A 15,014-nucleotide genomic window follows, 5' to 3' on the forward strand; every position below is an offset into this window, starting at 1 on the left:
AAAGCACACACCTCCTAATTCCTGCTGAAATGAGGAGCCAGCAGAGTTAACTTGGTGCACTTTGGGAGGTTGCGGCTCTTGCCGATTGGGATCTGCTGACACTGCAGCATAATAATGTAGAGAGTCAGCACTGGAGTGTGTGTGCTTGTTTCCTTGTATGTGCATACAGGCATGTGTGTTTGTGTGTGGTGGCATGCACATCTGTGCTGGAGTGTGTGCGTGGGATGGGGGTGGGGGGGCATGCATGGGTGTGCTTGTGGGTACCTATCAGTTTTGGTGTGTGGAATTGGATATAAAGTTTGTGCCTCCAGATACAATCTGGGTGTCTCGCGAGCATAGTGTTTCGCCAGCTTGCAGCCGCCACTGCAAGCTAGCAGGAACAAACAACAACAAAAACGAGAACAGTGCTTTAAAAACAAACTTGTCCACTACACTTTATACAGTGTTAGTCTTTTGTGAAGCCAAATGTTAAGTGACATTGAGTCAATGGCAATGTTAGAAAGTTGCATGCTAATGTTAGCTACTGCTACCAAGGTTACGGTCGCTGGCTAGCTAGCTGTTGGTCAGCTAACATTACCCAAGCAAGCATAGCTACTAACTTCTCACATCAATGATACGAACGTTGAACATAACATTGGTGTGAGAAATAGCTATGCTTGCTTGGGTAATAATAGGTGACCGCCAGCTAGCTAGCCATGTGAGAAACTAGTAGGTCGCTATACAGCTAAGAAATACATTGCTGGCTGGCAACAAGGCGAAACATAAACATAAAAAAAATGTAAAACATAACTCTGGTTTTTCTACTTCTTCTTTTTAGGCAGACAAGATGCTGCAGTAGTTCTGATTTTTTTTAAGAATGGCGGTCACAAAGTTTTAGTTGGTCTTATTGGTCACAGTGATCCCGCCCCCAGCCCCTGATGTAGCGGTTCTTTGTTCTAGACCAGCAAAGTGTTGGTGCTGCTCTCGAACCAGTTTTCCTGGCCCAGAGCCGGTTCTTTGGCCGGTTCTCTGGTTTGAGATCAGGCACCGGCTCCGAACCGGCCCTCAAACTGCCTTGGTGGAAAAGTGGCATATGTGAAACTGTTTAGCAAAGCCATTTGGGTGGAAATTTGGAGTGACAAATGCACAGAAAAGCCCTGCTATAACAGCACCCTGTGGTGTGTGAACAGCTATAAATGAACAACGTCAGGTCTGAGGCTTTAAATTTATCATTTCATTTGATCAATGTTTTGATGGCATTTTTAGAAATCAAGTGCAGATTCTGAGAGTAATCCAAGCACGGAATACAATGTATGTAGTCTTATCAGTATGCATACACTTAAAGCACATGATCCTAAGGTGGAATGAGATGGCGGGCTAAAATATTTTTAATTTCTGACTCTTTGTTGCTTGATACAGAATCCTTACACTGTGTACAGCAGTTCACATATTGCTGGGAATTAAATTTCCAAATTGGAGAATAAAGCTTGGTGACAAGCCCCTTTTAAGTGGGGTTTGGCTGAATAACTGCATTGTGATGTTATCTGTAGTCCTGTTTGGCCCGGAGCAGCGGGTCTCGCTGTGTGACCCCCATTGTTAGTCTGTGCCAGTCCCAGCATGTCGCCACCCGAATGCCAGCCGGCCACTTCCTCTCACTTTTCTCTCAGGCCACTTGAGCTGAAGAGTGCTGAGCTGTGAGGTGCTTTATATGCACAAACACTGCCCTTAGTATCTCTTTGCAAACACTGTAGGAGTATGAAATATAAATACTCCTTAGAGGATCTTTCTTTGAGTAGTAGTACTAATAATGCTCAACTTTACGTTGAATCTTTCATGCAAGATTTTGCAGTCCAAAGTGATTAACAAGACGTGAAAGACAAGAAGAAAAGAGAAACATAATGTAGTAAAACAAATTTAAAAATTGAGCATTTGTATAACAATAATGCTTGTGACCTGATTGAGTATTTGTTAGTATTCCTGCAACATTATGCAAATACTACCCTGAATGTCTTTCTCTATGCCTTGAGCATGTTATGTAAACTCTGCCTTGATCTCAGAATAGTTCTTTGAAGGAACTTTGCTTATTTTGACTATAAACAGCCACAGCCTTAGTTGACTGAGCGCTGCAGGTGGACAGACCTTTAGACCCAATGAAGCATTTGCATCCCTGCCCCTTTCAGAACTTCCTCACAAATTAGCCCAAGCTTCCTGTCACAGTTACTATGAGGAAGAAGCTCTCAAAGCACTGTCTGGCCACAAAGGCGTGTGTGTACGTGTGCGCGTGTGTGCGTGTACGTGCATGTGTATGTGTCCGTACATGTGTGCTAGCATGTGCATGCAGTTTCAGGAGGAGTAGGGACTCATAGTTCTAATAAGGTGGTTGAAGCTTGTGCCATTAAGCCATTATCATTGTTTTAAAACTCCAGTCTGTTTATTTAACCCAGCTCAGTTACACTATATGTTTTCTTCACCTTTGTCCTGGAGAGCTCCGGATCTGCCTGCTGGCCCTTCCTTGAAGTGGCCACATTCTGTGGAGCAGAGGCAGTGGAGCAGGTCCAGTCTGAGGCACATGGTTTGGCATGGTGGCTCTGAAGCCGATATGCTACCAGGGCTTGCAGGTTTTCACCTGGAGTGTGCTCTTCAGCATGCTGTTTAATCTGAACTGCCTCAGCAGTTATTCAACCAGAATAATGCGTGCTGTTTAAGCTGTATAAATTTATTTAGATAAGACTGCCCGTTTAAATAATGTAGTGATGGGTTGTGAAGGTGTTTCTATTCCAGGTGGTCTCTGAAGGTCAGAAGTGACTGGCTCAGTGTAGAGATAATGGAGTAGCTACAGTAACTGCAGAGTTGGACTGTAGAGAAGGTGTGGTGTAGAGACTGTAGAGTAAGTGAGCTGTTGAGGACTGCAGGGCTAAGGTCCTGCTATGCTGGTCCTGCTATGCCAAGGGCTATGCTGACTGTGTTATAAACAGCGCCATAGTAACTTACATTTCTCACTGAGGGAGAAGCCGGCCTGACAGATTTCATGCCTCGCTGGAAAATGACCCCCCCCTCCCTTTCATCCCCCGCACTCGCCCTCTCCCCCTGGGTGACAGCCTGTTTGTACACAGTCCTGGAGAGCATGTGTGAGGGTGTGTGTGCGCAGAGGGATGCAAGGCGGCAGGAGTGGGGTCAGGGCCCTGTGTGAGAGAGCATTGATGTGGGGTTGCTAGCTGCACAGGGATGTATGTGTTTGTGTGCATGCATGCATGCATGCGTGGGTGTGTGTGTGTGTGTGTGTGTGTGTGTGTGTGTGTGTGTATATGAGTGTGTGTGGTATTTGCATATATGGGTGTGTTTTAGAGAGAGAAGGTATTAGTGTATGACTGCAGATATCACTGATTAAACTGTGCATGTTACTGTGTGTGTCTGTGTGTATGTTTAAGGTAGAACAGGGTACCCCTGTCCTACTAAGGTTTCATGATGTGAGATTGCATGTGTCAGCACTGTGAGCCCTCTTGAACAGGAACTAACCAAGAGCTTCCCCCGGGCCGATGAGGTGTCGTTTTACTGGGTCCAGGGCTATGTGTGGAGCTGGGCAAGGGCAAGCTCTGTAGGGTCAACTTAATGAGATCACAGGCAATCGTCAGGGACACATCACATTCCTTGAAGGTTTCTCTCCATGAGTTAAAGGCACGTAACCATACAAAGGAGGCCTGCATCTGTATTTGTAGAAACAGCAGGTGCCTCATGCCTGAACTAGTGCTGTGCGCTATGACCAAAAATTTGTATCACGGTATTTTTTTTAAGATTCTGGCGGTTTCACGGTATATCACGTTTTTTTTTTTTTTTTTTGCATGACTGGACCTTTATATAGGTTTGTGGCTTATTCTACTGTCAGGAGTACATAGAATATAAAAACATTTTAATTTAATTTAATTTAGTTAATTTGTGCTATTGCGAAAGCTACAGCATGAGATTAACAAGAATGGCAGTTTGAATAATTAAGTCGCAAGTGATCCCAAAGCTTTCTCTTAAATGTCTCACATTATGGCATTCTTGTGTTACACAATTCAAATTACAGAACGGAGCTAAATTGAGTTAATAATTTAAATTACTGAGAATAAACTTTTAGGTTAGGTTGAGTGCAATGAACAATAACGTTTGGAACACAGACCTTACAAAAGCTATGATGTGTCATGAGCATTTAACGTAATTTAAATCGATGAATGCCATCCTTGTTAATTAAACAATCTTACATTGTTTTATTGTTAATCAAGGAGGATAAAGGGGAACAGGTTGAAAGTAATGATAGATTTAGAGGTAGTGTTTCTGCTTCCCCTGTTTCCAGCTCACCAGCCACCACTGGTGTTACAAATTGTTTATGTGTCACAAATTGTTGTGTGCCATGGTGTTTTGCCCTGTTAAAGAGAGTAAGTTGTGGGTAATTGATTGTTGTGTTTTTAAGTTATAACCGTTAGTAAGAAGGGTACGCACACTCTGCACAGTGCTCCATAGCACTTCTGGCAGCGAGCAATATTATATAATTTGCTGCCTGTTGAAGCGTTACAGCTGTTGTTTCAGCTATTCTACAGTATGGCGGTATATGAAAAATTAATACCGTACGGGAAATTAAAACCGGTATACCGAATGAACCGGTATAATGCCCAGCACTAGCCTGAACATGTAGGGACAGTAGAGCAGGCTGCAGAGTGAAGGTGGAGAGGTGCATGGCTAGCTGTCCTTCCAGAGTCGAAGGTTGAAAGATTCGCCAGAGATCTGAATCCTTGAAATGACTGTTAATGAGCAGGAAAGCATGCACTCCCTTTTTACTGGGGTGTAGAAATGGATCTTCTCTTCCATCTCTCCCTATTTATCATTCTTTTTCCCTCTCCTTCCTTTCTCTCTGGTTGTCTCTCCATTTTAGTGTCTCCCTCTCTCTCTCTCCCTCCTTCTCTCATACTCTCCCTCTCACTCTTTCCCTATCTCTCTCTCTGCTAGTGTTGTGTTGAGGGTCATAACCCTGTGAAGGCTGCTCTCTCCCCTGTCCTTGGTCCTGTCATCTGTGTGTGGGGATCACTCTCCTTCTGAGTAGCCATCATGACAGCAATATGACTCAGTAGACTGTACTCCTTTTTTTCCTCCACTTAAACCCTAAATTTAGTGTTTTATGGAAAGTGCAGTTCTCAGACGTGCCATGTCATATGCCACCGGTCTTCTCGCAGTGAATGAGTGAATTCTGTGTGAACCTGTTTCTCCCTGTGTCCTGTCCCTTTTTCCCAGTGAGTGACCTGTTTCTCTCCCTCTTTCAGTCTCACTCGGAATCCAAGGCAGGGGATCGTCCCAGCATGCCGCGCTGCCGGAACCCTGTGGCCCCGACAGCTGACGAGGTGCCGCATATTGGCAACTACCGGCTCCTGAAGACCATTGGCAAGGGGAACTTTGCAAAGGTCAAGCTGGCTCGGCATGTGCTGACGGGGAAGGAGGTGAGGGCCATACACTGGGGGCAGAGCAGGCTCAGAGGTCTCTCGCTCCACTCAGTGGAGATAAGCCTTTTACGAGCTTGAAAGATAAAATGACCACTCCTATGACTTACCATTTTTTCCAGTCTGTTTATATTTGCAAGCTCCATTTTCCCAGGGTTCTCCAAATATCCTCACTGCATCTTCAGTTTTCTTATTTTTGACCTTGATCCCTTTGAAAACATATCTACAGTGTTCATCTGGCAAAGCATTAGAGCTGTTGTAGCCTGTTGAAGATGGATTTGGATCTGTCAAAGGGTAACTCGCTACTAGGATAGTCACTCCAGGTGGAATCCATGTCATGTCTGTCCCCAGTGTCAAGTGTTGTCCTTTTACATTACATTTACATTTATTCATTTGGCAGATGCTTTTATCCAAAGTAACTTACAAGTGAGGTACAATACAACACAAGCGAGGCAAGGTACAAACTAGCAGGTACAGCTAACTAGTGTGTTAAACCATTAGATTTTTTTTTAAATTTTATTTTATAATTTAGTAGGAGATAGTTTTAGTGATGAGAAGTTCCTTTAGGGGGGAAGTGTTTCAGGTGCTGAGGTGAGGGCAGAAGAGCTGTGTCTTGAAGACAGAGAGGGACTCAGCAGAACGGATGAGGTGTGGAAGTTCATTCCACCGTCGAGGGATAACGGCGGAGAAAGTCCTGGATAGTGATTTTTATGCCACGATGTGACGGGACCACCAGGCGCCATTCAGTGGCAAAGGGTAGCAGTCAGGAGGGAACATAAGGTTGCAGCAGTGAGTTCAGGTAGGTAGGTGCAATTTTGTTGGTCACCCTGTACGTGAGCATCAAGGCCTTGAACATGATGCGGGCAGCTACAGGGAGCCAGTGAAGTGAGACCAAGCGAGGTGTAACATGAGGCCTTTTTGGTTGGTTGAAAACCAGATGTGCAGCTGTGTTTTGTAGTTTTGTATCAACTGCAGAGGCTTAACAGTGCATGTGTAACGGGTGGTATCTTGCGTTGTGTTTTAATATGATGTTACGTGGGTCGGCGAGCGAGCGAGTTTCGAACTGAGGTTCTTACTGCTCGCTGCCAACCCCTTAAAGCCAGCGTCGTTGCCAGTTGAGCTAAAGGCAAATTGCCGTTAGCCTGTCGGCGACAACGCTACTTAACCAGGTCTCAGGGGGAGTGACGTAGCCGCTGCAGCCACTCGGCTACCTGCTACCCGCTACCTAAGGCTTTACGCAGGACTCACACGAGCTAATCACTTCAGCTCTGCTACACACGCAGCTATGCCAGCCAAGAGAGCATTGCAGTAGTCCAGTCTTGAGATGACCAGTGCCTGGACGAGGAGCTGCGCAGCATACTTGGATATGTAGGGCCTGATGTTGTACAGTGCAAATCTGCATGATCTGGTAGTCGTAGCAATGTAGTCGGTAAATTTTAGCTGGTCATCAATCATTACCCCCAGGTTCCTTGCAGACCTGGAAGGAGTTAGTGTCATTGAGCCTAGCTGAACAGTGATGCCGTGCTGGATCGACAGGCTGGCTGGGATTACTAGGAGCTCAGTCTTGGATATGTTGGGTATGTTCTCCTGACAGCTGTAGGTTGTATAAATGCTGCATTGCATTATTATTGTCATTTAGCAGAAACTCTTATCCAGAGCAAATTACACAGGTTGCTGTTTTTACATATTGTCCATTTATAGAGCTGGATATTTACTGAGGCAGCTCTGGGTTAGGTACCTTACCCAAGGGTACAGTGTAGCATGGTGTATCGTTGTTGTTAAGGAGCAGGATGTGTAACCGAAAGGTTGTCGGTTTGATTCCCCACTGGAGCAGTGCTGCTGTACCCTTGGGTAAGGTACTTACCCCACAGTTGCCTCAGTAAATATCCAGCTATGTAAATGGATAACATTGTTAAAAAGAAACTGTAACTGATGTAATGGGTACAACAGCAGTGCCCCAGCGGAGAATTGAACCACCAACCTTTCGGTTATGACCCCTGCTCATTACTACTATGCTACACTACTACCCCTCTGCTACGCTGCTTGATGTGCTTTGGAAGTTGATCTGGATAAGAGCATCTGCTAAATAACAGTGTAAAACATGATGTGTGAAGGTAATGTCACATCAGTTTTGGTGATGTTCTGAGCTCAGTCCCGGCCTCCTCAGTAGGCACTGTGCATTTCCAGTTGTGTGTGTTCAGAGCTGCTCTTTTGTTGTCATGTATGTGATTTTTTGACGTAATTGCTCATACTTCCACTGCATCAGATGAAAAGAGGCCGGTGTGTTAAGCACATAGATGGAGAAGAGGAGTTTGGAGGGTGCGCAGATACACTACCCAGAATGCACTGCTGCTACTGCTCTCAGCTGCATCATGCTTTTATAGCCAGACTTCCATCTTTCTGCATACTTTACCTGTCTCTCCTCCCTGTCTTCCTCTTTTCCTTCTGGTCTCACACTCTTCCTCACTGTTTACCTCTTCCTTTTCTTCCCTGTCTCTCCTTCCCCCTATTTTTCTTTTTCAAATTCAAATATGCATCACTGGCATGACTGCTGAAAAGACAGTATTTCCAAAGCGATTCACCTTCATAATGTTTGACATTTCGAACTGGAAATAATACAGTAACCAGAGGTGATAATAATTACAAAGAAAATAATGTAATCAGGTGAAAGTAATGGAATGGTAAATGGTGATTCTGAACCTTATTTCCTGTTGTAAGTTTTAGCAGAAGCACAACATGTCATTTCTGGGCAGCCAGGTCAGCCTTTGTCAGCACTTCTCTATGACCAGGCTGTGCTCACTGAGCATTTACATTGTTGGTTTTTTCCTCAGTTTATCAGCCATGGTGGTCAAATAATCTGTCACTGTTTACTTTCCGAGTAGGACGAGATGACATTCAGGTATATTTAGGGTTCTTGTGATGTATTTTTATTTTGTTTTTGTTATAATATCATATAATTATGATACATAACAGTAACAATTTGCTTGGATTTTATGAGTATTGCTGGTCTGAGGCTGAATGGAGTGAGTAGATGTTAGTTCAGTCAGCCTTGACACCCACTGGCTGAGGGGACTTCTTTCTGGGTTCAGCTCTGGTATTTCTGCACTCTTTCTGAGAGTGAGTTAGGGTCACATGGTCACTGGGACATGTATACACATATGTACATAGACTCTCATAGGTGCACATGCGCACACACACACACGCACACACACACACATACACACACATACACACAAACTAGAACCTCTCGTCTGTTGAAAGTGGTTCCTGTAACAGTAAAAGAGCGTTCTGTTGGAAAGATGTGCAGTCCTGTAGTAGGGGGGCACTGAATGTGCAATGCTGTATTCCAGGACCTTCCCACCTGTGGAAGCTGTCAGCTCCGCTCTGCTCTGTGCTTCCCTTTTGTTTTGGTTATTGAGTCTATCAATGTGTGACTGCATGGTGCCTGACATGTGAGGGAGAGGGAGAGAGGGAGAGAGAGCATTGGGGGGGAGAGAGACCAGAGCAGAAAAGGAGGTGAGCTTTAATCAGGTTTGGGCCTAGGTTACAGCACCTGGATTAGCAACTGATGAAATGCACTAATTTAAAGTCCTGTTATTGTTGGCCCACCCTAATCGCTGACATTGTGCTACTGTATTACTGTACCTTTTGTAATGTTTGTTTGCTCCTCAAATGCCCCTGCAAATTTATACAGCCAGCGTTAGGCATTTTCATTTCTGCAGTGTGAACCTAAGCTCTTCAGATCAGCTCCCATCCTCAAGGGACACAGCAGCAATCAGAATCTGAACCCACAGTCTCCTGGTTACATGCCCACTGTGTTGTTGCACCACAGCTGGTCATTGTAATTTCAGTGGATCGTCTATTATGGGATGTATGTATGTGTTGCCTAGAACCATATCTGGATTGTGTGGTGTGTGTGTGTGTGTGTGTGTGTGTGTGTGTGCGTACTGTGCTACAGATGTCAATAAATGTTAAATTGAGAACTCAAGACTTTTTTACAAACCAGCAAGGAGACTGTGCTTTTGTGTGGGTTCATTTGTTTGTGTCTCTGTTAGTGTATGTGTGTGCATTACTCTTGAGTCCAGTCACTTGAAATATCGGAGTGTATTTAATAATTTGTATAGTTGTATTTGTCCTGTATGTTACGTGTGTGTGTGTATATACTTGTGTAGTATGTAATATATAATATGTATAATAAATATATGTATAATATTTATAGCTGACTTTTTCCCCAGTCACTGTATTGGTTTTGTGCTGTTTAATTGGTGCCTTTTAATTTGTCTTCCAGGTGGCGGTGAAAATTATAGACAAGACTCAGCTGAACTCCTCCAGCCTCCAGAAGGTGAGTGTAGAGACTGAGCTATAGTGGAGCTCATTACAGAAGTTTCACACTCCAGGGGGCAAAGAACAGTAATGAATGAATGGTGCCACATGTTGAATAAACAGGCAAATGCATTTACATTAAATCAATGTTGATTTAATATGGACCATTCACACTATACCAGGCAAGTCATTTCACATGTGAACATCTACAGTAAGTACGTAATGATCATAAGCTTTTTTTCTTACTTTTAGTAATCCATGTATTTTCTTATTAATCTAATAATAAAATCTATGGAGAAACTGCCAATATTTCTAGACTGAATAGATGCATGTTTACAGCCAACATGGCAACCAGTGTTGGATCACATAAATTGAACAACATCTCAATGTGTCAATGATAGTAATAATATACTATAAATCTAATGGATTTAAAAAATGATGATAACATTCCGATTTGTGAAGAAAGCGGCTTAATGGCTACCATCACAGAAGGTAGACTATAGTGTGACATGACCACCCCCCAGGTCACCACGTATGCGTCTCATCTCCCATGATGAGTGTTTTGATTCCAGCCCCGCCCTCATGAACACACTGAGCCGGGACTCTGGCATTGTCTGCAGTGCGGATGGAGAGCCTCACTGTTGTGGAGGGGGGTGCATGCTCAAGCCAAGGAAAGGCTTACAGGCGATGGCTGTTAACACTAACACTAATGGATTGAGTGTCTGCCCTGCGTCAAAGAGAGGGAGCGAGATTCAGGCAGGGTTTTCACTGCTCAAGGACAATAAAGATGGCATTTGTCACAAGAGAGGAGGCATGATGGATGTAACGGACCTAAACCCCTAAACGGCTTTTCTGAAAGCGCCCTCCTCCCTACCTCACTGCCTCCACATGCTGACGCATGCAGGGTTATTCATCTCTCCCGGGGCCTCCGGGCCTGCAGGGGGGGCTAATTACAGGAAATGAGGCACAGAGGCTTCCTGTAGTGAGGAGCTGGTGGAGTCACCCACTGCCGTGTACACATTTATACATGGACACATGGAGAGAGGTTCATAAATGACATGCCTACAAACACCAAACTGCATACCCAAACATACTATAGGGATGTAATTGCAGTCCTGTGTGATGTCCCAAAGTTTCACATTTGATGGTTATCGAGACAAGATTCCTCTTCTTGTTAAGGGGACACTGTGGTCTTTTTGGAGGTGTGCGTGTCCCTTTTAAGGATTTTTAGGGGTCTGTAGCTTGTAGCACACTAGCATCACCCTGTTACTGTTACTGTGCACACGTGCACTGTGTAGGCCGGGCAGTGGAAAAACGTCATTTCCAAATGCATTGCTTATCCAAATAATGTTTAGGTAGTGACATGATGAATCTACTCATCCTGTCATTGAGTTGAAACAGTTGTGTTGCATAGCATTGGTGCCTGTTAACATGGGAGGTAGCTGAACAGAGCACTTAACTTTTATTACTTCTTAAAACAAACATCCACACAGAGTTAACTGACCTTGTTATCAACCACCACTTTTCCTCTCCATCTTTTTTTCTAATCTGGAATTAACCCATCCCATCTGTGATGAGCAGAGATTACAGTTTTAAAGAAGTATGTATTACCGTATTAACAGAAAGAAAAGGCTTATGGATTTAACCTATGAAATGTATGTCACTGTAGCCAAATGCTGGGTATACATTTGGTAAGACAAAATATTTTGCTTAGTGCAAAATCTCTTTAACCAACTTATTTCATAATGATGTTTATGTGATTAATTGAAATGATGATAGTGGCCTTTTCTGAGATCCCGCCTTCCAAATCTTACACATTTATTTTTCATGGAATATAAAGCTATTTATTTATTCTCAAGTGAATAATTTAGCTTTGGGAAAGAAAGATTCATGCTTCAGTGCACATGTGTTCACATGCAATTGTACTAACTGGCATGCAGAGATGCACACACAGTGATGCACACACAGGCACTCATCTAGACATGCAGTAGTACTCCTCACTGTGGGAAAGGTTCATCTACACTCTGAAAACACACGCACACACACAGACAGCGTGAGCGTGTTTCAGCCCCTTTCCCAAAGGTTATAGGTTATATGTTACTGACTCTGAATGCTCTCTATCTGTCTATGTGTGTTCTGCAGCTGTTCCGGGAAGTGAGAATCATGAAGATGTTGAATCATCCTAATATTGGTGAGTGTGTGGGTCACATGACTCAGCAAGACCCAGACTGTTCTCCTGTGTGGGGCTTGTGACTCATCATGGCTCCAGCTATTCTTCCTGGGTCGCATTACAGCATGGTTCAGGCTGTTCTCCTGTGTGGGTCACATGACTTGGCATGGCTCAAACTGTTCTCCTGTGTGGGTCACATGACTCAGCATGGCTGTTTTCCTATGTTGCACATCTTATTTTTTGAAAGTCAGGGAAACACTATGGCTCAATTGGCCTGACAGTGGATGTTTAATTTATGCCTTTTTGTGATGGTCTCTTTATTATATATAGTTTGTGCCTCACCACTTTGTGTCAGTCCAAGCTAAAGCTTGCAGTGGAATATATTGTCCTGCCTGCAGTTGGCTGGCCTTATCTGGCAATGTCTCTTCATTAAAGTTAAGATCATGCATATCAAGGCCAGGCTAGTGGTGAGCAGGGGGAGGCTGGGGGCGCATTGCGCAGTCTGGGGAGGAGAGACTGCAGTCCCATCTGAGCCCTTCTTAAGGCAGGGTCACCGGTGCACTGGATTCGTCACATGGAGGTGTGTGCTCATGAAAGGAAGCGTGCATGATGGACAGAAATGGTGAAATGGTGCACTGTCTGCAGCTTGAACAAAGCCTGCACTGAACACTGCAGCACTAAATATTGACCACTAAGTGCTGAACACTGCAATGCTGTCTTTCCGATATTATGAAAGATCTGAGGTTGCCCACCCCAAACTTTTGTTTTCCTTCACCACCCATCAGTGCTCTGATTTGCTTGTATGGTGCAGAATAGCACTAACTGGCCTCTCTGTCTCTCTCCCCGCAGTTAAGTTATTTGAAGTAATAGAGACGGAGAAGACGCTGTACTTGGTGATGGAGTATGCCAGCGGAGGTAAGCGCAGTTCTGGGAGGCTCCTGGCTTATGTTTCCATTGGAAGCGGTTAATTACACTAATCAGACATGTGCATCTCGAGGGGCTGGATAAGAGGCGTGCTTTCCTCTCTGCCGCTGGAGAGAGCTCTGCTCATCCCCCCAGGCTTAGGAAAGGCTTTTGCAGCTGCAGGCCTGTGATTATCGCTGACCATGTCCTCCATCACTCTCACCCTCTCCCTCCTCTGTTCCTGCTTCACCCCTTCCTCTCTCCCTCAGGTGAAGTGTTTGATTACCTCGTTGCTCATGGAAGGATGAAAGAGAAGGAGGCCAGAGCCAAATTCAGACAGGTGAGACTCTGTCTCATCTGTGTGTGTGTGTGTGTGTGTGTGTGTGTGTGTGTGTGTGTGTGTGTGTGTGTGTGTGTGTGTGAGTGTGTGTGTGAGTGTGAAAGGCTCTGCTGCTATTACTTGAATGTGTGATCACATCATATTACCTGTGTGGTTCTAGATCAGAGGCACCGCGTCCTGTGCCAGTGAGACTTCTACTGTCCTGAGGTGTGGTAAACCTCCACCCCTCCACCCTGAGGTATAACTGTCTGCTCTCCTCTCTGCAGATCGTGTCTGCAGTACAGTACTGTCACCAGAAGTGCATTGTCCACAGAGACCTAAAGGTGGGTATACGGAATCTCCTGTTCCTGCAGTCACTACCCCATAAATCATTACTGTGGCTCTTCTAAACCTCGGTTTGCACACACACATAATGAATGCAGAATGTGTGTACCAGCCTTGAAGAACACAGCTCCAGTAACGGTGTACTAGCCTTGCGGTTTTTGAAGGCCAGGGAGAGCTGTGACCTTGGTATCCCTGCAGCGAATGACGCAGGCCACACTGTGCTGGCTGTGAGGCCGGTTGGCAGTTTTCTGAATGGGGCACATTCCAGGCTGCTCCTATTGTTGCGGCAACAGGCGCCCCTGGCCCCTGGCACAAAGCACGTTTCTCAGAGTCTCACAGTCACACTGGATAAGGGCAACTGTCAGATGAGTAGGTGTAAGTGACATCAGGCTCCACCCACTGGAAGGCCTGCTTGCCTCTCTCTGGGGCTGTTAAACAGGGAGTGCTGACTCCCTGCTCACCCTTTAAGTCTGATTGAGTAACATTTTCCAGGTTTATTTGGATCTGGGGAGCATTGCCTGCATCAGACCCTGTTAATATTGCACTGCCCTGCTCCAGTCACACCTAGGCCATGCCCTCTGCAGTCTCAGCCGATTGTCCTCCTCACTGCATTGGCTTGGAGGGCAGGGCATGGATGTGTCCTTCAGTCGGGACCTCCTCATTAAACTCATAGGCACTCAGCTGCCTTTCATTCCCCCCTGTGCGGTGTGATGTCACCAGCAGCAGCGCTGAGCTGGGGTTTCCGTGTGCTCTGATGCCCTGCTGGGGTTATAATGCATAGGAATAAATAGCATCTCACAGGACAGTGATCCTCCCCTGTAACAAAGGCAAGGATACTGGATGTGAACAGCATGGAGCTGTGTTCAGTGTTGGAACTTTAGAATCATCCTGTTTACAAGGTCTAATGGGGAAGATTTAGCACTACCATCACTGCTATTACTATCACTGTTCATTATAATCACACGATAGTCTATGAAATGGGCTGGTACAGGAATGCTTCTCATTATTTCAGAAGATGCTGTTTCTGACTCATTAGTTCTGTGTCTCTCTTTGTGAGACTGTGTCTCTCTATCCCGTTAAAAACCCTGTCAGTTTGTCTAACTCTCTACTGTTACAATCGAAAGCAACACTGTCAGTTGATGGCCTTTGGTCTTAAGAAAGACCTAACATCTTTCTCCATTTTCATGTGGTGGATGTCAGTTTCGTTCACAATTTTGAATTTAAATGCTTCTCTGTCATTTAAAAAGGAAGATAATCTGTTATTTTAAAATGAGGTAGGGATGACACAAGGGGCAATTTAAATTGTAGAACAGCATCTCTCGTGTCTATGTTAATTTCTGTACAATGTATGGGGTCACTGTCCATAGCAACCCTTCAGCCTCAACCAATCAGAGTTTGGCTGACATTTGACATGTCTACAAGTCATGTAGACTACAGTTGACTATATTGGCCACTTTTGTTGTTGCCAAGACTTAGTAAAAGAAGTGGTGAAGAGGAGAAGACAGAA

The 15,014-nt window shown here is 44.8% G+C and overlaps 1 protein-coding gene across 5 annotated transcripts in view; it reads left to right on the top strand.

Annotated features, from left to right (window-relative positions):
• mark2b (MAP/microtubule affinity-regulating kinase 2b) overlaps window positions 1-15,014 on the top strand; it is a 47,317-nt gene that overhangs the window by 13,835 nt on the left and 18,468 nt on the right. For all 5 annotated transcript variants that reach the window (XM_036548494.1, XM_036548495.1, XM_036548496.1 and 2 more), the window contains exons 2-7: window positions 5,274-5,447; window positions 9,736-9,789; window positions 11,913-11,961; window positions 12,790-12,855; window positions 13,113-13,183; window positions 13,450-13,506. In XM_036548494.1, coding sequence (XP_036404387.1) covers window positions 5,274-5,447; window positions 9,736-9,789; window positions 11,913-11,961; window positions 12,790-12,855; window positions 13,113-13,183; window positions 13,450-13,506 — 471 coding nt within the window. The remainder of the gene's footprint in view (window positions 1-5,273; window positions 5,448-9,735; window positions 9,790-11,912; window positions 11,962-12,789; window positions 12,856-13,112; window positions 13,184-13,449; window positions 13,507-15,014) is intronic.

Source organism: Megalops cyprinoides, chromosome 16, assembly GCF_013368585.1.
Source record: "Megalops cyprinoides isolate fMegCyp1 chromosome 16, fMegCyp1.pri, whole genome shotgun sequence".
NCBI classification, from domain to species: domain Eukaryota; kingdom Metazoa; phylum Chordata; class Actinopteri; order Elopiformes; family Megalopidae; genus Megalops; species Megalops cyprinoides.